Source organism: Bombyx mandarina, chromosome 25 (assembly GCF_030267445.1).
Source record: "Bombyx mandarina strain Sakado chromosome 25, ASM3026744v2".
NCBI lineage: Eukaryota > Metazoa > Arthropoda > Insecta > Lepidoptera > Bombycidae > Bombyx > Bombyx mandarina.
This window is the reverse complement of record NC_143231.1, coordinates 8,244,282-8,269,912: the sequence shown is the minus strand read 5'-3', so window position 1 is coordinate 8,269,912 and position 25,631 is coordinate 8,244,282. Positions and strand designations below refer to the sequence as shown.

The following is a 25,631-nucleotide window of genomic DNA, read 5'->3' as shown; positions in this document are numbered from 1 at the left end:
CATCAGTCTGACAGTTTTTTTTTAATTATAGGCCGACGGTTCCTACTCTTAGACCAACCTAAATTTGACATTGGAATGAAAATATTCGTAATGTACTGGAAACGTGATTGACCGATAGAAATTTTCGCTTTTATACGATCGATTACATGAGATTTTTTCTTTTTAAATGTATTACTTATATTCGTATAGACTGACATAAAATTATTTCAATTCTAAAAAGTTTTCGGCTTTCCTTATTCCGCATTAAATTCTGAATTTTAATTAATTTGAACGGTCAGCTTGTTACAATGTTATTTTTTATTTTATTTTTTTATTGCTTACATGGGTGGACGAGGTCACGGCTCACCTAGTGTTAAGTGTTTACTGGAGCCCATAGACAACTACAACGTAAATGCCGTCACTCACCTTGAAATAAAAGTTCTGAGTTCTCAGTTGTAACAGTACAACGGCCGCCCCACCCTTCAAACCGAAATGCAATTTACTGCTTCACGGCAGAAATAGGCAAGACAGTGGTATCAAACCGTGCCGACTCACTTGACATTTACGCTACAAACTATATTTTGGCTATACTTTTTTGATAAAATTTAGCCTTATTGATATATCTTTGCTACAGCGAATACTTTGTCAGAAATAACGAACGGCTGAAGAAGAAAACAACTATTTTGTGTTCGTTCTACTAGAAAAGTCCGAATAGAAGAATTTCGTTTTTGTTCAATTCTCATAATGTAATAAAGTTAATCTATAATAATTCTGATTCTGATTTAGGGCACTTTCTCTTTATTTTGTCGAACTGAAAATACTCGATGAACTAAGGGAATCGCTTACTTCCATAGCACGACATAATACTAATTTGAATATTGGAAAAGGCTCTGTATGTTGTTCCACGCTTTTTATTATTAAACATACCTACATAATAAATGTTGAGATGCATGTTATACCAGCTATTTATTTATTTATTTATTTAGACACACCAACAGCAATACACACAAAACATTCAAGCTTAAAATTAACATGTATAAAGTTAAGTACTGGTATGTAAGCCAGTTACAGGCATGTACAGCAATCTCTTATAATCATTAGCGTCTCAAATAAAAGTGCAACAACTCTTTCGGGAGGGACTTACAGGTTTATTCAAGTTTACAAAACTTTCCGTTTCATTTTTATTTTTGTAATGGCGGCAAGATTTTGCCATCTGATATGGGTGAAGATCACGACCCTGCATAAAGCATGAATTGTTGAGTATACGTTCGCTTTTTTATCGCTCTATATGGGCAGACTATCTGACGGCTCAACTGATGTTAAGTAGTTAGCAGGGCCTGCAGAAGTCACAACGTGAATACCATCAACCTCCTTGAGACACGAGGTTAAAGTCTCGACTGTTTTATATAACAGCTGTATTGTCCTTCTACGTTATTTCTTCATCGTAAAAGACGTTCGTGAACACATGCCATGCCATGAATTAAATTTAAAACTTATCTGTTGGCGCGAAAACGATTAGTTATATTATTTTAATGTTTAAAACATTAATGACTTTTTAAGCGCTAATGTCGAGCTGAGTTACACAAAACTAAATTTAAATGACAGAAGAGTTGACAGAAGACTAAGCCTATTAATAATGATTGCCTAGAAATAAGCAAAGCGAGAACACTTTAACGATTTTCAATATGTACATTCTCCGCATCTGCATATCGCACCGATAGAATTAATGTGGCATAACTAAATTTTTTATGAAAATGAGTTTTATATTTCAGACTTTTTTTTTCCTACCTAAGCTGATGGTCTAGAGAAATCATATCAGCGTTACCTTAATTAGTAGGTGAGCGACGGGGCTCAAACATGATGATGTTGCTAACACAACCCGAAGCAATAGCTGGGCTTCGCAGAATCTACCACCGGATCGGAAACGCAAACCACTGAGAAGATCCGACGAGAAACTCAGTGGGCTGTGTCTGTGGGTAAATTTACTCGACGAGCCCTTCGTCGCAAGCAAAAGGTTCGACGAGAACGATGACCGGTTACTTCGGACGATTTATAAATATTTATTCTATCAGTTTATGAAAAGTCTCTTTTACTTCAGAAAAGACAAACATACTCTTTTCATATTTTTTAAATCAAGCGACTACTTTAAAGTAAAACTAAAAACTATACTTAAATTACATTTTTGGTGTTTGCTAAAAACAAGGTTTTTGGATTAAGCCACTTCAATTTTAAGGTTGATGTTAAATACTATTGTTGTTGACATAAAGAGGTAGATGTGACCACCGCTCACAAAATCTAAAGCGGCACCACAACTGCCTCGTTTTCATGACTTGACAGATTTCCAATCATGCGTACTACTTGATCCCAATAAAAAAAAAAGATTTAAATCTTTATTAATTTATTTCAACTAATTATTACAGCGAGATTGTCTAGACAGCAACAATGTATTTATCCGTTTTGTACATTTCGTAGGCAAATTCTTCATCGTGTGTTGGATCGAATTCTAAACCTGAAAAAAAACGCCATAACATAATGAAAATGAGATGATTTAATTATATTTAAATGATTGAAATGATCTTAGTGTTTCAGTCAGCAGCCAGTCTTTGGCACGCTTCATAACCTTGATTTTGATGGGGTTCAATATACTTTAAGTATTGTTATATAGGTCTCAATCCTGAGGGGCGACATAGGGTATATTATTTCAATATATTATTATGGTGCCCTTGAAAAAAAAAACTGAAAATTAGACATAATTTATTGTTTTTTATTGCGTAAACGGAAAAGCGAGTTTCACGACCCACCTAGTTTTAAGAGTTTACTGGAGTTAGTAAACATCACAAAGTGATAGATTGCCGTCACCCCACTTAAGATTAGAGATATGTCTGAATTGTATAGTAATTACACAAACTATTATTAATTTTGTAGGTTTGATTATTTGTTACACGAAGTTAGGTATTCCTTCGTCGTGCAAGTCAATCGTGAACATGAGTTAAGTAGGTATTTCATTAGACAAATTGGTAGGTACTTGCGGAATTTAAATAGCGACATTGACGCATCGCTCGATACGACTATATAATGCCTCCTTTAGGCCATGACGAATTCAGACATTCTAACTGTTTGTTATAATATCTATGTATATAAAAATAAATTGCTGTTCGTTAGTCTCGCTAAAACTCGAGAACGGCTAGACCGATTTGGCTAATTTTGGTCTTGAATTATTTGTAGTTTGTAATTGTCCAGGGAAGGTTTTAAGGGTAGATAAATATGAAAATTCTCGGAATTAAATAAAAATAATAATTTTGTTTTTCCTTAGATGTGTCCTCCGTCGGACGGATTCCTTTTGTTTGTTTTAAGTTTATTTTATACAAAAGTTTAGGTCTTTTATTTATCGATTCAGGCACTGCGAAGTCTGCCGGGTCAGCAAGTTATTTTATACATTTATGGATGAAAAATAAACTATAAGTCATAAATAACAAATAATAATAAAAAAATTTGAAACATGACGATTCGTAAAAATAGGAGGCCGCCGCAGCAGAATTCGTTCCTACTACTTAAAACCACGTATCGAACGTCGTAACGTGGGTAGACAGCCAACGAGGTGGACCGATGACCTGGTCAAAGACAGAGACCGGATGAGAAAGGCAAGAGGCCGAAGAGAATGATGTGCATTCGAGGAGACCTACACTCAGCATTGAGTGGACACGGGTTGAAGAAGAAGAAGGCTTAAAACCACTGCGTTTTGATACAATGTTCTCCAGATATACATATTTCTTGCTAATTACTATTGGGAATGAACTCCCTTGTACCGTATTCTCCTAGCGCTGTGACTTCTTCAAACGAGATTTGAGAAATGATCCTCAGCGGTAGGTAGCTTCTAGGCTCTACTTCTCGGTTCGCTAATATGGGGCCATCCATAAAGTACGTCACACGTTAATGGGGAGGGGGGGGTATCACCGAAGTGTGACATCGTGTGACAAGGGGCATGGGGGGGTCAATACTTTTGTGACGTCACATGTTAAAATTTAAAATACTAAAACGCAAAGTTTGTATGTGAATTAAAAATTTTAAAAATTTACAAACTTGATCTATATTTATTAATAATTTTTTGATATATATTTATTGATCTATATTGCGGCTAGACGTGCCCGAGAAATTCTCTGTTTAATGATTGATGACGATGCTTTATGGATGGAAGAGAATGATGTCGACACTAAGGATATTCCTGACGTTCAAATTCAGAACGAAAATGAAGTGCCTGATTTACCAGTAATAGCTGATATAAAAGAGTGGATCCAAAGTCCATGGACACTCGATAATTAAGTTTTTTATCTTTAATTAATATAATTAATCGTTTATTATTTTCTAACTAGTCGTTTGTTTTTTCGGTTTTATGAAATGTTGGACTTTATGTTGATTTTATTAGATTATTATTTAATAAAAATAAGTAAAAAATGAAAATAGCTGTTTTCTCTCGATTATTTTTAAATACATACATAAATTTAAAAAATGTGTGACGTCACATCAGGAGGGGGGGTTATAAAAATGTGACAACCTGTGACAAGGAGGGGGGGAGGGGTTCAAAAGTCCTAAAATTGGTGTGACGTACTTTATGGATGGCCCCTATCCATGAGCGATGGTAATCGCTCACCATTATTAGGTCTTAAACTCGTTAGCCTTCAAAAGCAATGGAATTTTAATCTCGTATTTATTTGATTACTGTTCTCCTGTTCGTTATTCGCTCTAAGGGACAAATCTGTAGGAGACGTTTTTAAAACAGATAAACTAAATATAACTCAAAATTTCAAGCAGATGGGGAAACGGTGCATTGACCCAATTCGTTGATGATAGCGAGAGAGTAAAACTTTAAATGTGTGAGTGCTGTTTTTAGAATAGTTAAATGTGTATCAGACAAATTTGATATAGCGTGGTGAGCAGATCGCAATACCAACTGAGTGTTCAACCTAATATTTAGCATGTTTTAAATTTATGTGTATTTTGTCAATTGGCCGGTAGTTACGATTAGTTGCTGGAATCGGCGAGACTAGGTGCGTAATAGACGTGGCTAGTAGCCAATACTACCTTAGAAAAACTCACTTTCACACGATATCGTCAGTCCCACGTACCTATTCACCGCGGCAGTACTATTTCTCGTATGTTAAAACAATTTACAAAGAACTTAATTTTTGCAACCAACGAGCTTGGAAAATATTCGTTGCCCAAAGCAAACGTATCGTTACATTGATATTTTCAAAGACTCATCATCAAAGACCCGTCATCTCCATCGCACCGCCCGTCACCGGAGTAGAGTTCATCTATTCTACCTGGAACCACCGCGTTCATCCACAGTGCGTTTCCAGTGGTATTTTTTGCCACGTACCATCCGGCTATGGAATGAGCTCCCCTCCACGGTGTTTCCCGAGCGCTATGACATGTCCTTCTTCAAACGAGGCTTGTGGAGAGTATTAAGCGGTAGGCAGCGGCTTGGCTCTGCCCCTGTCATTGCTGAAGTCCATGGGCGACGGTAACTATTCACCGTCAAGTGGGCCGTGTGCTCGTCTGCCTACAAGGGCAATAAAAAAAAGACTCAAATAATTTGATTAAAAAAGAACCATGTAATTTTGATGACACAGACACGTACCTACATACTCTATTTCTAGATTAAATTTACCAACTATCTTGTCTCCGCAAGATATACCGAAGTGAGTTACTTTGTCGAAACGCATTCTCGTTTGTTTGTCTTGCAAACGGCCTTTTGATCCCAAAACGAACTTCGAGAATGGAATCTGTAAAGAAAATATCATTAATTAAGAAAGTTAATGATAGGGTTCAACTTTCAACTTCGACGATTTTTTTTTGAGTAGACGACCTTAAGGTTTGAATGGTAGGTTTTGAAGGGAAATGGCTTAAAGCGACAGCACGCTTTCTGATATGGTTTTAAAGTCTCATGTAATACCTTTAAATATGAATTCCTTTTGGTCTTGTGTTATGACATAATTCACGTGTTATGACGTAATCAGCGAATGATTCGGTGAATATCTTAACTTGCCAAGTTAGATACATGTTTAGTACCTTCGCAACTTGCCAGTACGGTCCGCCTCTCGTATACAGAATATAATGGTAAATATCGTTCCAAGTTATGTCGTAGTAGCCCTCCGTAGAGATGTTAAGTAAATAAGCTCTCCCGTCGCCTCTGACCTTTAAAACTAAAGTGTTATACAGATGCCAATCAAACGTGGACGCTCTTTTGAATGATTTCTGAAAAAAAAACGCAGAATTAATTAATTAATTACGCTATCTAGGCTCTGGCAAGAAAACAGTTCAATTCTAATTCTTCTTATGGTAGACGTTCACACTGTAGAAATGTTATTATATTTTTGTCGATGTTTTGAATGTCTAAAAGATATGTTTTTAAAGACCCAACTGCCAATGTAATCTTGTACTTTGATACCAGTTTATATGAATATTATGATATTATTATTTTTCGGTGTACAATAAATCATACGGCATAGACAGCGTTCGTGTAAGCCGCTTGTGGTTTGCCAATAAAAAGCATTTGACAAAGTATGTACTTTTTCAGCGTCTGACACAGTTAATATTTTGTTCATAAAATTTCAATGCTTGCTTGATTAACGTAGCTGTTCTGTGTGTAACATTAGAACCTCATCAAAAGAATATTAACGGGCTGCAATTGTAGGTATTGTAGGTACCTATAAGCTCTGTTGCAGCTCTCCTGTGTTGGAAATGTAAATGTGCTTTTAAAGCCGGTAGCGTTATCGAAACTTTTAAAGTATAGAAAAAAATATGGTCATCACTAATAATTGCGATGAGTACACAATTTGTTTATAAATATAATGTTTCTGGGCGTCGTTAGGTCTAATGTCGTTCGAACGTGTTACGCTCCGGCTAATAACGAAATCTGAACTTAGAACTGAATTAGACTTCTTAGAACAGCTTATGCCGTAGGTTCGATAAATATAACTTAGTTTGATAAGATAAAATTCACACAGAGAAATACATAAAACTGATACAAAATCTGAAAAATGTAGTACGTGCCCTGTCTCGAGCATCCTATGCGATTCCGAATCGGTAACAAATTCTGCGAAGCAATGCTCTTGATACGGCTCTTGTTAGCAAATTCTCTCAGGTTGAGCCCGTTAGCTCACATGCGACCGCGCGTTGTTGAAATAGCCTTTTAAGCTACCAGAGAATAGGTAGAGAACAAAAAAATCTTCCTACAAATTAACACAGAGGCAATTCGTCGAACTATCGTCGCTATGACATGTCCTTCTTCAAACGAGGTTTGTGGAGAGTATTAAACGTTAGGCAGCGGCTTGGATCTGGCTTGGTTCTGCTCTTGGCATTGCTGATGTGTAAAAAATACGAGTACATAAGTTTTTTTAATTAACAAATACCCTTTGCATTTTCGATCTCATAGCGCAGTATCCGGCTTTTTTGATGCGACCGTCCTTTGGTACTCTCGTGTCAAGATAACCGTGGAAGAGAGCTCGTCCAGCTGGACTCATTTCCAGGGCACAAGAACTGTAACCTTCGCCATGGTCACTATCGCATGTTGTGACGAATTTTTCTAGAACTGTAGGACTATTGAAACACCACAAAAGATCGATTTCACCTGAAACAATAATGTATTATAACCATTATTTACCCAGTTTAAACCAATTTAACAAAAGTTATCAAGGCGATGGTTTAAAATGTTCTATTTGTGTGTTACCAGAGTTCCAAAGTTACCAGGTTTCCTTGGGGATAAAGGGATGCAAATGGCCCGTAGGCCTTTCCAGCTTTTTCACCAGTACAGATGAGTGAACTCAAGGACTCATTCGGGTGGAAGGTGAGGAGCTGCTACCAGATATCTGAGCGCCTATTATCTCCAGGGTAACTGCTTATCAAGTGCGTATACTACCGGATCGTTAAAGCGACCAACGAGAAAGTGCGAAATAAGGTCAAGTGTCACGTCAAACTCTGAGAATGGTGATCTGTACTTTGGCTATTCCAACGATTTCGTCCAAATACATTGGCAGTGTATCAGGTGGATCCATCGTTTTCATTTTTGCACTCAAACAGCTCATCGCTGAAGAGTTTTAGATTTTTTTGAGCCCTGTTGGCGCTGTGAGTTTGTTGCCATAGAATTCTAAAGGCCCCGATCAAAGCGTTGGCCTTGCCTTGGCGTGCCCCGAGAGGTAACACAATGAAACCTATAGAGCAGTCGTTTCTTTTCCTACCTAAGCTGATAGCCTTGGGAGGCTATTTCAGAGTAACCTTAACTAGTAGGTAAGCTTACGGGGCCACCAGAGTGATGCTAACACTGAGCCTAGCAAGAGCAGTGCAGAATCTACCACCGGATCGGAAACGCGACCCACTGAGGAGATCCGGCGAGAAACTCAGTGGACTGTGTCTATGGGTTAATTCGCTCGTCGAGCCCTTCGTCGCAAGCGCCGGGTTCGACGAGGACGGTGACCGGAGCAGTCGTGCAGGAACAGAAATGTACTATCATAGAAATTTGTTGAAACCGCATTGATCTAGAGACACTCTATTCTATCCAGTGAACAAGAAGCTGGCTGTTTTGGCGTCAGCTGTAAGGTATGCTCGTTAGTGTTAATAATCTGGTGACAATGAGAAATCCAAATGACACGCTCTTGTAATATGACCCTACTTTATGAATAAAATGAAGGAGGAAAGTGGTAGAGTCATGATTCATGGCTAATCGTAAAACAGTATCTTAAGCCGAAGATAGAAATAAATGAATAGTGCAATGGGTGGTCAGAGAACTAGATAAGACCTTCAGAAATGAAGAAACAAAATCAGAACCAGAAGAATCTCATTTTTACTTCATTATTAATCCTGATAGGATGACAGTTATTTCACTTTTATTTTGACCACATTTTTATGAAATAAAACATAGCCTTTATTTTCTACATTTCTTGGAGCAATGTTTAGTGCAAAATAGGTAAACTCTGACATGATGTAATGAAAAATGCCACTCCATAAATAAAACACTTTAAATAATCTCTCAATAATTAATTTATTAAAACAAGAATAATGTTTACAAGTTACAGTGAAGAACATGTTAAATAATGTCTAAAGAGAAATAAGTATATTATAGTAACTAAACCATAGGCATAATCATATTAACAAATTATTTAGGTGGGAGTTAAATTATTACCAAAACCATAAAAAATAGTAATTAAAATAAGAGGTACGATTCATAAATGTTCATGGCACATTCACCACTTCTCTGTTTTCACAACTTCTGGTGACGTAGTTACATAATTTGTAAGTAAACAGTTATTTTATTTGCATCATACTCCATTGGAATTTAATAATTTGAAAAATATATTTTGCGGCTGCCAAACAAAGGGATATTAAATTTAATAAAATTATAAATGATGGAAAAAATCCAACCTTAGAAATTATGAACAAATAATAGTTGAGATTCATTACAGCATGAGTTTTTAGTCTTAGCACCCACAACCTTTTGTTTCATAAGCATACGATACATAGTAATGAAAATGCAAAAAATCTCATTATAGAATCAACGCACTTCATTGATCAACTGGTCACATATTCTTGTCAATTCCTCATTATCTCGATTCTTCTGAGCCAGAGATTCTTGTAAAGACGCAATTGTTATTTCATGCTTTTTAATAATGGCATTCAACTTAGTCACTTCTGCATTATGATTTTTTGTGATACTCTCTAATGTTTCATTTGCCTTGGTGAGGCTTTCAGAAGTAACCTTTTTTAAGTTACTGTACAACTCTTCATACTTCTTCACAGCATCTTCATATTCGTTCATCTTATTCTCATGTACTTTCTCTCTGTCCTTGAATTCCAATATCAAGCTTTTGCATTTTTCATATTTTGTTAGTAAGTCATTGAAGGAGCTTTCCATGCTTGTCAAATGTTCTAAAGCTTGATCTCTCTCGACTGTCAACTTTTCTATTGTTTCATTAGACATATTCTTTTCCCTCTGCTGTTCTCCAATTAATGCTGAAATAGTTTTCTCATATTCTTCCATGACAATACTCATCTGTTTGTTTGCCATATTTTTTTCATTCAACTGCTGAAGTAATTTGTTTTCTCTATCCAAAAACTTTTCTTTTTCTTCAGAGAGTTTTTTAACTTTGTATTCTAGTTCCTCTATGCTTCTCTGACTTTTATGTTCAACTTCCTGTAATTTAGACCTGAGTTCTCTATTTTCCTGCCTTAGTTGCAATACTTCTTCATCTTGCTTTTGTAAAATTATTCGTAGCGATTGAAGTCTGTCAACTTGCTGTGCACCATAGCTACGATTTCTAGGACTTCTCGGAGCAGCAGTAGGGGGAGTGTTGCCTGCAATACTAATGAGTCTTTCTGTGGCAACTTGAGTAGGAGTCAATATAGCAGATACACTACGAACAAGAGCAGGTGTTGAGCGAACTTGATTTATGATTACTTTCGATACTTCCGAATTAACAACAGGTGGCACTACTTGTGTCGGCTTTTCTTTGCAAAGCATTGACTGTACTGATCCAATAGACATTGTTTGTTTCGGTGAACTAATGTGACTGTCGGTAAAAGTCGACACACTGCTTCCAGTTTCGTAGCCAACATCTACCTCGTTGACATCAGATGGTGATTCTGTATGTGAAGATTCAGATTGTTGTCGTATTTGTTTAGCGTACAAAGGGTCAAACTTCACAAACAAGCTTTCTTTGCCTCTATCGATCTGACTATGATGTCGTGTTGATTCCGTACATTTAACTAGGTAGTCTAGACTCGTTGCGTCGATGAATACATTGTCATCGTACAGCGGCACTTCCTGCATTGTAACATCACATATGCTACCGAAATCAGAGCCAGTCAACAAGTCGCTGGTGTCGTTAGGATTAGTGGCGACTTCTTTTTTCGATGGCGACATTGCCATTAGGTCACCAACAGAAGACACAGGAGTCATAAAACACTCATCAGAAACAATCGAAGTACCTTTAGCAGATAACATAACTGTTATGTGTCGTGGTTAGTCTCAATTGAAACGAAAATTCGTCAAGAACTTATAGCGTTAGTTATTTTTAACTAAACAGAAACGGACATTTCCACAATTGGGGACAATCTCGGGAGCACAGTCAATCAAAACAGACGAATGAGAACGTTTATTTTGTTCGGAAATATAACGGGTATTTTTAAAACACAAAACCATAGAAACCGACAGAGTTGACAACTTGTCTAACTTGTGTTGAGCAGAAATTTCATTTTTCAAATTAACAAAAGGCAAAGGCTTGCGACCATACAGCCCAATCTCTAATTTATGAAATTTGCAAAATATTTCAACAAAATTGAATTTTTCAATAAAAAAATGTAATTTACCGAGATTTCAGTAGACTTGAGCACCCTAAGAAGCAACGTCCTGTGATTTTTTTTCATTTTACTGCACTTATTCACTTTCATCGAAGCTAATCAGTATATTCTGCAAAGCACTGCTCTTGCTAGGGCTAGTATTAGCAAATTCTCTCAGGTTGAGCCCGTGAGCTCACCTACCTGTCCGGGCGTAGCTGGAATAGCCTCTTAGGCTACCAGCAAATAGTTAGGGGAATAGAAGAATCAAAACACTCCAAAAAGTTGCATGCCTGGAATTGTGGAGACATGACACATAGTTCACCCTTGCTAGTCAATATGATAAACCTATTTCTTTGATGAACTGAAATGATGTAGCAAAATTTTTAAAAATATATACTCTCTTTTGCACAATGCTAATATAATGATCAGCATCATAAAATATTATATCCTACCTTTTTTTTTGAGAATTGCCTTACCATGAGGTAAGGAATTCTAACAGTTTTTTAATAAATACATAAATCATAAAATAAAAAAGATGAAATTTTTTAATGTTTGTTAATTGTAATCTAGAAGCAGTACTGGTACTGTAAGGCTATTTGTCTTGAATGAAATGCATTTATTTTCCAAGTGGATATATTTTATTATTACGTAGCGCAGATTCTGAAAAAGTTTGTACAACAATGTGCATTTAGGCTATAGCCAGCTTTCCCTCTGAGCACTACATATGCAATCATAATTAAAGCTAAATTGGAATTGGCACTGTCTGGTTTTTGATTTACAATCATGTAGGAGGCCCCAAAAGTAGCAGTCTTAGTCATGAAATTAAAAGGTTGATAACTTTGCAGTAAAGCTTTGAAAGAAAACATTTAGAACCTACATAGGTAAAATAAATAAAAATCAGCAGATGTATAGAATCCATGGCGTCTTCTTTTATGGCCTTCCATATAGGTTAGGAGTATTTTTTCCCAGAATAATAAAAATGTTTTTCTTAATTTACTTTAAGATAGGAGTTTACTGATATTACAATTACAGGAATTGTGCCATTGTACCCTGCATACTGTACATACATACATGTGAATCATTTAACATGTTTAAAATAATTCAATTATTCAGAACAGATACTTTTTTATTTCTTTGTACTTAAGGGTAAAAGGTTCATCGCCTAATAATTTTGTTTTATTCCAAAACATGAACATCTAAATTTCTTCCTAATGTATATATTTTATAAGAACTTGCCAAATGGTTAAAATTCTAAACTCAGGAATTGTTCTGTTTTGTTATATGTTCTACATTACATTTTAATTTATGTATTGTACAATCGTGCTTGTAATGTATTTTTTACTTACCGGGCCTCGCAATCAGAAGAGGATCCATATCATATAATTCTTTGAGTTCTTTAGCAAACAACTTCAATTCATGTTTCAGCTCTACCAAACCATTTTTTAAATGTTCCCAATTCGACGTTTTAATCGTTGTATCGTAGCCTCCTTTTCTATGTCTTTCCCAAAATAGCCATCGTTGGGTATTAAATAGTATAGGACACTTTTTAAGATGATGATCCTGATTACTTTTCCTACACAAAACTGAGAAACTTCTTAGATATTTAACACTGGTTATAACGTTCGTCTTAAGTAACGACATTTTCAATTTATATTATAGCACTAAAGTCATAAAATCATGTTTATTATACGAACTATAGAAAACTTAATCATAACCTATAATTTTATTTGTAGATATTTATTTTTAAGAATAAATAGGTAGGTACATAGGTACCAAGATTTAAATCAGCTGGTTACATCATAGATTAATCGTTGTTCCTCTTGTTGATCTGTGGCTGTGGTCCATAGATAATACATTTAATTATTATTGAGGGTGGTCCATTGATGGCTCACTGAATTTGGCCCCAAATTTTTGATTTTCGGTTTTTTTAAAATTTTTAATTATTTGTTCGTTGTTTGTTCGTTAATATTCGAATGTAAAAATTGTTTTTTCGTCTTTTATTGAAGTGAAAACTTCTTTAGAATCGTTGTGATTTCAAACCGGATGCAACGGAAAAAACGACAGGTAAGAGACACAAATGCAAAAATGTGTAGGATGAAGCCAGCAAAGAATGAGACAGAAATATACATACTATTTAATACAGCGCCATCTGTGAGATTTTTTAATACTAACGTGTGTATGAAAGCTCTTGTAGTGAATTTTAATTTAGGATTATACGTGAAATTAAAATATCAATTCACAGAGGACGCTATCTTACAATTATTTACTAATGACAAAATTTTACATATACTTAAGACGTTTAGGATAATTGTATTTTAATTTTGGAAGGGTTCACTTCTACCACGTGTGAATTGCACACATTTTGTTTTTTATTTATAATTAATTAAACAAATGATCACCCTTAAGTCGGCTCCTTTTACTAGATATCTTTATTTTTATCCCTCAGATTAATTCATTTTGATCAATTATCATTTGTTCGACGACTATTCGTGATTGTTCGATCATAAAAACAATTAAATTCCCAATTATGAATTATTTTATATCTAATAAATAAACCATCACCTCACGCCTACATTGCGCATGCGCCGGTTTTGTTAGTCAACTGGCAATGGCCGTATTTACTAGCGTTTTGTAAACAAGTGCGTTTATACTGTCTAATTATTTCTTATGTAGATCAAAAATTAAACTAATCTCAGTTTACTGAGATTATATTTAATATAAATTAATTTAATTTAATATAAAAATTCTCAAACTGAGATTATATTTATGTAATCATATATAATATTATATATAATCATATATAACTTAGCTTACTGAGATTACATTTGAATGGTGGTTATTTACTGAGATTTTTTCAGTGGACTTTTTGAAAGATCCCGAGAAGCTACGTCCATCGGCTTTGTTTCATTTTCAGACAAAATAAAACAAATCAAACAACTTCACCTTTCGCGTTCCCGCCAAAAAGTCCCGTACCCACTTGTTAGAAGTTTAATCATAGATAGTAAAAAACATAGATAATATTTATTAACCATAGACCTATTTAACACACTTAATGTCAAAAATCAATCAAATGTCAAAGTCTTACGACATTTGAAATGGAAAGTAAACAAGCCATAAATATAATTTTCATCCGAAAATGTCTTCTAGTTTACATGTAATTTCAAAACCTGAACTCATAGAATTACAGTTGAAATCTCTTTGCTCGTGAGGCGAATACATGTGTGACGGAAAGAACACAAGCTGCAAGGTCGTCACCGCTGCCGCTCGTCACTTTCACTTTGCCGAACGATTTATTTCTTCAAAGCCACGTCGTACAGCGACAATCCTGTAATTAAATAGAATCTGTATCGGCAAGTATAAAATAGAAATGTCTGTTTGAATACTCAAATAAATAAATAAAAAACCACAAAATGGGCATGGAAAAGAACCAAAATGCGGTATGTAATATTTTAATTTTTTATGTATTTTTTGAGTACATCTTGGCTATTATCGTAACTAGACCAGTAGTTACTTGGGCAAATAAAACGAGGCCGTCAAGTAATAAGACCAGTATCAAACAGGATAATCTGGGAATATTGTGTGGATTCTATGGTTATGATCTTTAACGGAGTAAAAAGCTATTTTCCACTTAGGAATGAATGGCTCCCCAATTAAGTAATTAATGATAATAAATTATATAATAACAAAAATAATAATAAAATACTTAATACATTTAAAAAAATCTTATTGAAATAGTTGTTACCATTAATAGGATTATAACACTGAATGTTAAATTTGAATTCAAATTTGTTAACAATACATGGGATATTTGTTATGTTTTTATGTAGATTAGTTCAATATTTATTATTTATTTAAAAAATGTATGTAATACATATTACACTGTGCCGCTTATTCCTTTTTTCCATTAAATACACTATTATATGCAAATAATGATCATACACACCATATAATAATTTTTCTTGTGAAGCCATTGTATTTGAAACAAGCTATGTGATTATGTAAAATTGAATACCGTTTCATTGATTTTCTTATGTAATATTTATGAAAATCTAACATCGTTATTGTGATTTTGTAAGGAGTAAGTAGTAGTAAGTATCTTAACCAGTCAATATTGCGAGGCCCTATGCAGTAAAATTGAAACAGTGCATATTCAGAATATGCTTTTTTGCTTAGGTGGATGGACGAGCCCACCTGCCCACCTGGTGTTTAGTGGTTACTGGAGCCCATAAACATCTGCAACGTAAATGCGCCAATCACCTTGAGACATAAGGTCTCAGTATAGTTACAACGGTTGCCCCACCCTTCAAACCGAAACACATTACTGCTTCACGGCAGAAATAGGCAGGGCGGTGGTACCTACCTGCGCGGACTCACAAGAGGTCCTATCACCAGTAAATACTTATAGAATATGTCTCATCAAACTGAAAAAAAAATAAGTTATAAAAAAAACCCTTGTATGTTGAATATCCTCACTGGGATACACCCCTGGGACTTGAAGGCGAAGTTGCTCCATCTTGGAGGCTTGTTCCTGCTGGCTGGTGGACTCATCCACCAGTCTGCAGACCGTTGTGGCTCACTCCTCGTGGACTATGTGTACCATAGCCAATAGCACCTCACCTTCTGACTGTCGGAAGTGCTAACTAAACGATTGTCTCGGTCGGTTTTCGTCCCGAAAAGCCATAAGGACAGATGATGGAGTGCCATTATTGTGGTTCTTACGAAGACACAGTGAAGTATACGCTCGTTGTGTGCAACATCTGGAAGGAGCAGAGTCATGTCTTTATGGGGCAATTGGGACAGTACTTGTTCCGTCGTGCCTATGGTGCTCAGCAACGACGAGTTTTGGAAGCCGATGTTCGACTTCTACAAGTCCATCTCCCACAAAGAGGTAGCTGAGCCCTCTTGAGAAAGAGAGCCTTCTCTCCGTACCTGATTCTGCAACTCAGGCGGCATTAGTGGGGCAGCGTATTTGGTAGATCGCAGTCGCTTCTCCTACCACTCTCAGGCATTGTCTCAGACAGGGATAGAAGGAGAGTTGCTTAGTGGGTGGCTTCAGAAGTCATATTTTAGGGTTTTAAGGCTGGGACAGCCATTAAATTGAGATTTTAACCTTAGATTATAACCACTTAATATTACCATCTATACATGTACTCCATAATTAAACATATATTCAAATGTTACAGTATTCATCTATACTAATATTATAAAGAGGAAAGATTTGTTTGTTTGTTTGTTTCGAATAGGCTCCGAAACTACTGGACCGATTTGAAAAATTCTTTTTCCATTAGAAGCCGACATTGTCCCTGATGAACATAGGCTACTTTTTTTTATTTTTTTATTTTTTTTTTTTGGTTACATGTGTGTTTTAATGTTTCCGAAGCGAAGCGAGGGCGGGTCGCTATATTTAATATTATTGATCAGTGTTGCTGGTAGAAGAAACCTATGGCACAGTAGTTACAGTAGTTACTGTGCCATAGATCAAAATATGGAAATTTCCATATTTTAGTATCTATTTAAAATATGTTTAGTAATTAATTTAATTTTATTAAATGTGTTGCTTAAACATGATAAGCATGTTCTTTAATCTATTATCAATATAAGAACAGGACGTTAATTTAGATTTTCTGTTTGTTCCTATATCAGAAAGAAATATCTATAGAGTTTCAAGATAAGCTATCATTGAATCTAATCGTTTTAATTGTGTCATTATAAATAAAATGAAAATGTTATTGATATTCTCACCGTAAAACTCGAATTGGCCTAAAGGTCATGGCGTCATGACATAGTGGATAATACGTAAGGTGTACTCATGTCAAGTGCAGCGAGTATTCCGATTTTTAAGTCTTGCAGACAGTTATTATTACTTATTCAACGATGCGATATAGCTTAATAAAAATCTGCTTGGGTACCTACAACCCATCTACGACTGGTTCGACGACCAGTGTGCTTAGTGCGAGTTTTTTAACGTTCTCGATAGCGTAAAAGTTAACTCCAATTTGTGTGCCGCTAGGGGCGCTGTTCCAACCGGGTATCGAAGAGTTTGGCGGTATATGTCAAAGATTGGGATGGATTGCGTGAATTTAGTTAAAAGTTGGCCCAACCACGTTGATCTATATTGATGACATTTCGTGTAGGTATGGTGTAGCGGCTTCAGTTGCTTCATCGGAAGTCACTAGTTGATAGCGAATGGCTTCTTCCACCGAAAGGATATTTTTGGGTAGACCAATGATCCGAAGTTGTAGTTTGGTATTTTTATGACTTACTAGCTGACCAGGCAGACTTCGTAGTGCCTCAATCGATAAATAAAAGACCTAAACTTTTGTATAAAATAAACTAAAACAAACAAAAGGAATCCGTCCGACGAGGGACACATCAAAAACAAAATTGTTATTTTTATTTAATTTTGAGCATTTTCATATTTATCTTTTTAAACCTTCTCTGGACTTCCACAAATAATTCAAGACCAAAATTAGCCAAATCGGTCCAGCCTTTCTCGAGTTTTAGCGAGACTAACGAATAGCAATTCATTTTTATATATACTTAGTCTGACCATAAATACTGTTACAATAAAAAAAAAAAAAAAACCATTGCAAATAACATTTATTACTTTTACAGCGTGTTAGTTTAATACATAAATATAAAACAATTTAAAGTCTAAAAAGCTTATCCGAAGTGGTCTCCATTGGCTGCAATACAGTCCTTTAAACATTGAGGCCTGTTATCAATAGAAGCACGCACTCTTTCCATGGGAAAAATTTTCACTGCCAATCGTACGGATTGTTTTAGGGGCTCCAAATTATCATGGCGCTTAGAGCAAGCCGTACTCTCTAAAACTGACCATAAATCATAATCCAGCGGATTAAGATCGGGACTAGACGACGGCCAGTCTTCAGCTCTGATGAAGTCCGAAACGTTCGTTTCCGACCAAGACTGCGTAGACCGAGCTTTGTGATCTGGCGCTGAGTCTTGTTGGAAGGACCATTCTTTATTATTGAACATGGTGTTGTTAAGGGGCTTTACTACCTTCTCAAAAATGGTATCTTGATACACTTGTGCCGATGTTTTGATACCTTTTTCACAAAAGTATGGCTCAGTCACTCCTTCATAGCTAATACCCCACCAAACCATCGCTGATGTATAGTGCCCACGTTGCACTCTGTCGACTAATTGGGAAGCTTCCTTAGAGCTTTGAGCATAAATGCGGTAATTTTTTTTGGTAAAATGTTGCTCAATTGTAAAATATTTCTCATGCGTAAACAAAATTTTTCTATGACCTCCCTTTGCGTACCGCTTCAGTAGTTGTTTCGATTTTACCACCCTATTCTCTTTTAAATGATCAGTTAAGAAATGATCAGTACGTCTCTTATAGGCTGCAAGTCCTAAGTCATCTTTTAAAATACGCGACATGGTTCTAGGTCTTCATCTCCCGAGATAAAATCTTTTGCTTTCGGACAGGATTTCTTCGAATTCTTTCCCTTACTGCTTTGACCACCTTTTTCGTACGAACACTACGTGGACGGGCAGATCTTTTTCTGTCACAAACAGAGGAGGTCTCATTGCACCTATTAATAGCCCGGTACACAAACATTTTACTAATACCAAGCGTATGGAGAGTTTTAAAAATTGCATTTGGCTCCATACCTACTTTGTGTAATGCAATCACAGCGATTCGGTTCTCTTTATCACCCCACTCCATTTTAATATCGTAAAATATTGTACAATGTATTGGCGCCAAAATGAGAAAACTCAATGAGCAATCATATAAAAATGACAGATTCCAAATTCAAATGTAATATTTTGTTAATTTTTAATTGTAACAGTATTTATGGCCAGACTAAGTATATAGATAGATAGAAGATGTAAATGTTGTTAGCGCTATTCAGGTTTTGCCGGATTCTTCCTATTTAATATTATGCTAATTCGATGATCGGAAATGATTGATGAACGGTCGTGTTAATAACGTTATTAAAAGTTGCGATTAGCATCTAGATGCTAGAATTTTGAGATTGTAGATACAAACTTAAAAATAATTTTGAGATTGTGCAAATTCACTATTTCTGTTCAATTCAATCTCATTTTAAAAACACATAGTGTTCAATTAAAACGGAAAAGAGCTTTTTAAGTCAAGATTATATTGTAAACTTCGACTAAAAAATAACTGCCGTAGTGAACGTCAATGGCAAGCATGGGATGTTTCTAACAAGTTTCACAATTTATTGGGATTTTTTTAAGGATCGGAAAGTTTCCGAATACCTTTACCCTACGGAGATATTAAAAAGATTGGATTTTAGTAAAAATCCGGCGAAATTTTATCCTAAGAATGGGATGTTTCTAACAAGTTTGACCATTTATTGGATTTTATTTTTTTCTAGGAAGGGAAACTCTCCGAATACCTTTACCCTCCGGAGATATTAAAAAGACTGGATTTCAGCAAGAGTCCAGCAAAGTTTCATCCTAAAATCAGTGCTGTTGACCCCGGCGAGGATTGGATGGTTGTGAGGCCTTTACAACGTTCTGATTACAATAAGGGTTTCCTGCAGCTCCTCAGTCAACTAACAAGCGTGGGAAATATTACGAGAAAACAGTATGATGGTAAACAAAAATATTACCATTATGTATTGATTTTATGCAAATTATTATACACAGATTCTGATATCATAATATGATAACGCTTGAAAGGCAAACGTGACTAAGCGACAATGCGTGAACTTTACAGTAGACTAATTTAAAGTTGAAATACCTGAAAACAAAATTTATTTTAACGAATCTAGATGTAGTAGAATCTAGCTAGTAGCTGTAGGATTGAAATTATTTTAATAGACCTAGAAATATATATTTTTTGCGCATCGAATATGGTTATTGCCTATCGTTTATATACAAAGCAGTTATTGTCGCTTAGTCACTTTTGCCTTTCAAGCGTCGATATCATGTATCAATAACTGTAAAATGTGATTATACATCTATTAACCGCAACCGCCGTTTTGTTCAATATTAAACGATCTATTATACATGATGAAGGGATATATTTGTCAGACCACTAATGGTTTTTCTTAATACTAAAACAAGAGAATACTCAGTAAATGCGTCTTTTGTTTATATGTATGTGTGTGTGGTAATTTACTCAGAATTTATTGGTTTTAAAAGTTGTTAATAATAATATCATGTCATCGTGGCATCCTTATGATGTGATGTGATCAAAGAGCCCATGGTTTTATGATAGGTTAAACATGGGCCGGCCACATAGCACGAAGAGAGGAGGTCGATGGGGCAGAAAGATCCTGGAGTGGCGACCACGTACTGGCAAGCGCAGTGTGGGACGGCCACCTACTAGATGGACCGACGACCTAGTAAAAAGCGCTGGGTCTCGTTGGATGCAGGTGGCAATGGACCGGTCGCACTGGAAATCTATTGGAGAGGCCTATGTTCAGCAGTGGACGGCGATAGGCTGAAATGATGATGATGATGAAACACGGCCACTTGTGTCTTAGATATTATCTCGCATGAATCGTCTTTGTTTGACATTCGGTTGATCAAATTCATACAGCGTTTGCATGGAAGTTTATGTTCGCACGCATTTTTCTTTTCATTCCTGAGTAACATGCAGTTTGACATTTCTAATTGATATAATCTTTATTAAAATAGTTGGATTCATCATTGTGCACTGAGCACGTACTTTCCATTTCATAAATAGACTCAACGCCAGAGATTCCTAAAAAGAGCAATCAAAGATGCGGACAGGTGGTCTGAAAGAAGTCATAGTAATATTTAGCAGGTTAAATCCGCAAAAAAAAAACAAACTAATTTAACATTCATTACGTGTGCAATACTCAATTTAAAAAAAAAAACTTGTATGAATCTAAATTTTTGCCGACATGATTCGAGACAAATGACAAAAGAAACTAGTTTTGTAATTTGTCTGATTTAACCTTGAAATACCGACAAGAATCCGTCTGATAAGTGACCTTTACGACTGACCGACATGGTGATACCACAGTTAGCTATTTATATAATATAAATGTCGAATTTCCGTGGTAATTATGGAAGTTTAAATGTAGTTTTTTTTTTGTCGAAGGGTATCAAAAGTACATTAAAGTATTTAATATCTGCGTAGTTTTGTCGCCTGTGTAATACAATCTTCTTGACTTTTATGACGTTTTGAATACTTCATAGTTTTCGTAATCGCAGACGACGGTCTATCGAACGCGATTTTAAACCGTAAAGATTGTTTTAATTATGTCTACGCTTCCCGAGAGAAATAAATTTTACTCAGTTAAAAGTATCAAGAATATATGACATTCCTCGTTTAATTGAAGAGAACGGCAAAAAACCTTGATTACTTTAGCAATAATTTCATGTAATTAACATAAAACGCGTATAGAAACTCGAACAGAAATATGTATGTACGAACAGAAATATGTATGTAGTATAAATATATATGTATGTATCCACATTTATCAAGCTAATTTATAATTAGGTGGTACTGTCGAATTTACTTTCTATATTACGCTTGGTGTACGATTTGTTCCCAACTTTCGCTTTTAATTGCATAATGTCATATTTGTCTTTCAGACCGTTTCACTAAGATGAAACACTCGGGCGGTTACTATGTGACCGTAATAGAGGACACGCGCATTAATAAACTCATAGGTGCAGCAACGCTGACCATCGAACAGAAATTCATCCACAACTGCTCTTTGGTGAGAATACCTAAGCAATGGTTTTTCTTTTTAGTTATTTACCCAAACGCTAGACGTTAGTCGTCGTGCCCTAAAAGTTAAGACAGAGTGACCGTATCGAGCGATGTGATGAGCAGTTGTTCGAATCCCGCAGACCAATACCATTTTTTTTTAAATATACTCTTTTAATTAGTGTTAACGAATGATTTCCACGACGCAGGAATTACATCGCGTAATAAAAATCAATTTTATTTTAATTTTTTTATTGCTTAGATTGATGGACGAACTCACGGCCTACCTGATCTTAAGGATGGTGGGGACTCACAAGACGTCTTACCACCTATAATTATGCTAATTATAGTTTTGCGGGTTTGAATTTTATTACACGATGTTATACCTTCACCGTGGAAGTCAATCGTGAACATTAATTAAGTAGGTACGTATTTTATTGGAAAAATTGCATGCGAATGCACCGGACGTCTTACCTTCGGGCCACGACGACTTCAAATTCGCAAAAAGTTGTGCTTTGTGTTGTGTTATTAAACAATTTAGATGTAGATTTCAAGTCTCAAAGTGTGTTGTGGCATTCACGTTGTGACGTGTATGCAAACCAAATATCAAGAGGTAATAAAAATTATCGATCATAATCGCTAGGTACCAGTGATTGTATTTTGTTGCGTTAAAACAATTCAGTTCCATCAGAGTTTAGAAGAAAAACTACCTCAAAATAAACGCGGGATTAAGTAAACAATATAATGATTTTATATTCTATACTTCGAATCTTACGTTTTGTTATTAGCTGGCAAGTATAAATTCCACTACCGTTAACTTCGAGCTCGTGTCTTAAGGAGATTGCGATTTCTCTGGGTTAAGGTTTTTAGGTGTATCGTCAGCTTTTGCTCATCCGTATACAGTAAAAAAAGTCGTCGTGGCCTAACGGATAAGACGTCCGATGCATTCGTGTTGAGCGATGCGCCGGTGTTCGAATCTCAGGCGGGTACCAATTTTTCTAATGAAATACGTAGTCAACAAATGTTCACGATTGACTTCCACGGTGAAGGAATAACATCGTGTAATACAAATGAAACCCGCAAAATTATAATTTGCGTAATTACTGGTGGTAGGACCTCTTGTGAGTTCGCGCGGGTAGGTACCACCACCCTGCCTATTTCTGCTTTGAAACAGTAATGCGTTTCGGTTTGAAGGGTGGGGCAGCCGTTATAACTATACTTGAGACCCTAGAACTTTCTCAAGGTGGGTGGCGCATTTACGTCGTAAATGTCTATGGGCTCCAGTAACCACTTCACACCAGGTGGGCTGTGAGCTCGTCCACTCATATAGCAATAAAAAAAAAACATGTATTCTTTAATTTTAGTGATTTATCTATATAATTTCAGCGCGGCCGTTTAGAAGACGTCGTAGTTAATGACACTTACAGAGGAAAACAACTTGGTAAATTGTAAGTCATTTCAATTTCTCTTTAGTATACACATATTTTTATTGTTATTGGAAAGGTTAACTTTGCTTTGTTTGCGGTAGGCAGCGGCTTGGCTCTGCCCCTGGCATTGCTGAAGTCCATGGGCGACGGTAACCACTCACCATCAGGTGGGCCGTATGCTCGTCTGCCTACAAGGGCAATAAAAAAAACCGTTACCTATATCTAAAAAGATGACATTATAAACTTAATGGGATTCAAAAAGGTGTTTTGTTCTTGATAAAACAAACAAAAATTGCATATTTAAAGTGTTAGTAAATGTTTTGTGGTGAAAAAGTTTTGTAATTTCACATCAAGACTTGCGATTAAATTTGAAAAATTTGCATACACATAAAGGACCGGTGAAAATACATTTTTTTTTTACTTTAGCCTAAATATCTTGACCGGTATAACGGTATAACGGGAATTTATAAAAGTGTTGCTTTAAGTGTTGTTTTTTTTTTTTTGAATTACATACATTACATTTTTAATTAATTCATAATAATTTAATTTTTTTTCTTTCTCCTCCAGAATTGTGGTAACCGTATCGCTTCTCGCTCAAGAGCTGGGATGCTATAAAATGTCTCTCGACTGTAAGGATAAACTAATTAAATTTTACGAGACGCTAGGATATAAGATGGAGCCTGGGAATTCTAACGCTATGAATATGAGGTACGTATTGTTGATATGTCTGCTGATGCTGTTTTTTAATTAATAGTCAAACCGCTTTGCTGATCGATATATGATTTGACTTCAATCCGATCACAATAATCATATTCTTCTAGTCCGCCGTTGGCGTTTATGCATTATTAATACACATTACTTAATGATTACGAGATTAATTTAATTTTTTAGAAAAATAGAGAGTAGTTCGCACAGTATTCAAATATCGACGAAGAACACGTTAATTGTTGGTGCCCCCATTAAAACTGTGAACAGTGTTGCCAGCATTCTGAATTCTCTGCCACTAAGACAGGCAATCCATTCCACTAAAAAACCACTAAATCGCTCTGGTGGATTATATTAAAAATATTATTTAAGAACAAAATTACCATCACTATTTATTATAAAATGAAAATTTTTTATTGCTATTAGTTTTCACAGTCTGTGAAGTATTTGAAACCTCTGAAACAATATAATGACAATAATTATCAATTCAGATTTAACCGTTAATTTTTTTTAATTATATTTACGTTTCGCGATGATACGAAGAAAGTACTAATTTTATCGTTTTGTTTCAGGTTCGATGAACCCTCTTGACAATTAGCCGCTGGGACATCCGACATGCGCTCCAAACTGTAAGTAAACATTAGTGGCCGGGCAGTCTTCACAACTCGTACATCATCATTCCAGCTCGAGAAATAATCAAATTGTATTTTCGGTTATGTAATAATTTTCAAATATAGAAACAGTTAAATAATGTGTTCTATTTTGAGTGTTCCTAGAAATCAAGTCTGGTTTTGAATTTAGAAAATTGGTTTTGATGTTTGTTGGTAGATTAGAAAAAGAAAAAAACACGCTTTTTATGTTAATTGTGTTGCCTGCTTGGTTGTTTGTGTTATTACGGTTGCAGGGTCGATCTTTCTATCCATCAAATCACTGATTCGTATTTTGTCGCAATACAATGCTCAAACAATTTTTGGTATTTTTTTGTATTTAATTTATTGATTTAATGCAATTCTGTAATTTTTTTAGGAATTCAATTATTCTCACAGACAATAATTGTTTTGAAGACTAAAAGCGATGATTTGTGAATTGTTTTTTGATGGGGTGTCCGATCGGCTTTGGATGTCCTAGCACGTAATAAATATTGTATCTAAGCTTTGCTATTTCTTTCAACTAATAAACGATATGGAGATCACAAATCTTTCATGTGTTCAAATTGTAAAAATATATGAAGACTAGTGAGGTACATAATAATAGATACGTACCTGTTAATAATATTACGTATTTTCTTAAAGATTTGTGTTCAGTTTATATGTAAACAATAATTAAATAAATAAATAATAAATAAATAATTTTCTTTTCGAAGCATAAAATGCTTTGTTTGTACTTAAATCGTAACTAACATAAAATACATTACGTAATGAATTATGTACTAATCCTTTTTTTATTAAATGAAATTTAATGCTTATTAAAACAATAAAATATGCTTTTGTAGTTTTGATTCC

At 35.4% G+C, this 25,631-nt stretch overlaps 3 protein-coding genes across 3 annotated transcripts; 1 reads left to right on the top strand and 2 right to left on the bottom strand.

The window, feature by feature from the left end:
- Positions 1–2,360: 2,360 nt before the first annotated feature.
- Positions 2,361–13,133, bottom strand: CIA30 (complex I intermediate-associated protein 30). Its single transcript, XM_028182855.2, has 5 exons — positions 12,657–13,133; positions 7,392–7,609; positions 6,049–6,234; positions 5,618–5,762; positions 2,361–2,488 (listed from the first exon to the last, which is right to left on the bottom strand). Exons 1-5 carry the CDS (start codon positions 12,949–12,951, stop codon positions 2,409–2,411), a joined length of 924 nt encoding a protein of 307 aa, XP_028038656.2. The 5' UTR covers positions 12,952–13,133; the 3' UTR covers positions 2,361–2,408.
- LOC149499869 (uncharacterized) lies at positions 8,998–11,224 on the bottom strand. The gene has a single exon (XM_089738465.1). The coding sequence runs from the start codon at positions 10,973–10,975 to the stop codon at positions 9,527–9,529; it is 1,449 nt and encodes a 482-aa protein (XP_089594591.1). The 5' UTR covers positions 10,976–11,224; the 3' UTR covers positions 8,998–9,526.
- Positions 13,134–14,358: 1,225 nt separating the features above from the next.
- On the top strand, positions 14,359–25,612 carry Gnpnat (glucosamine 6-phosphate N-acetyltransferase). Its single transcript, XM_028182868.2, has 6 exons — positions 14,359–14,747; positions 19,683–19,902; positions 21,880–22,007; positions 23,384–23,445; positions 23,992–24,132; positions 24,702–25,612. Exons 1-6 carry the CDS (start codon positions 14,721–14,723, stop codon positions 24,718–24,720), a joined length of 597 nt encoding a protein of 198 aa, XP_028038669.2. The 5' UTR covers positions 14,359–14,720; the 3' UTR covers positions 24,721–25,612.
- The last annotated feature ends 19 nt before the right edge of the window (positions 25,613–25,631 follow it).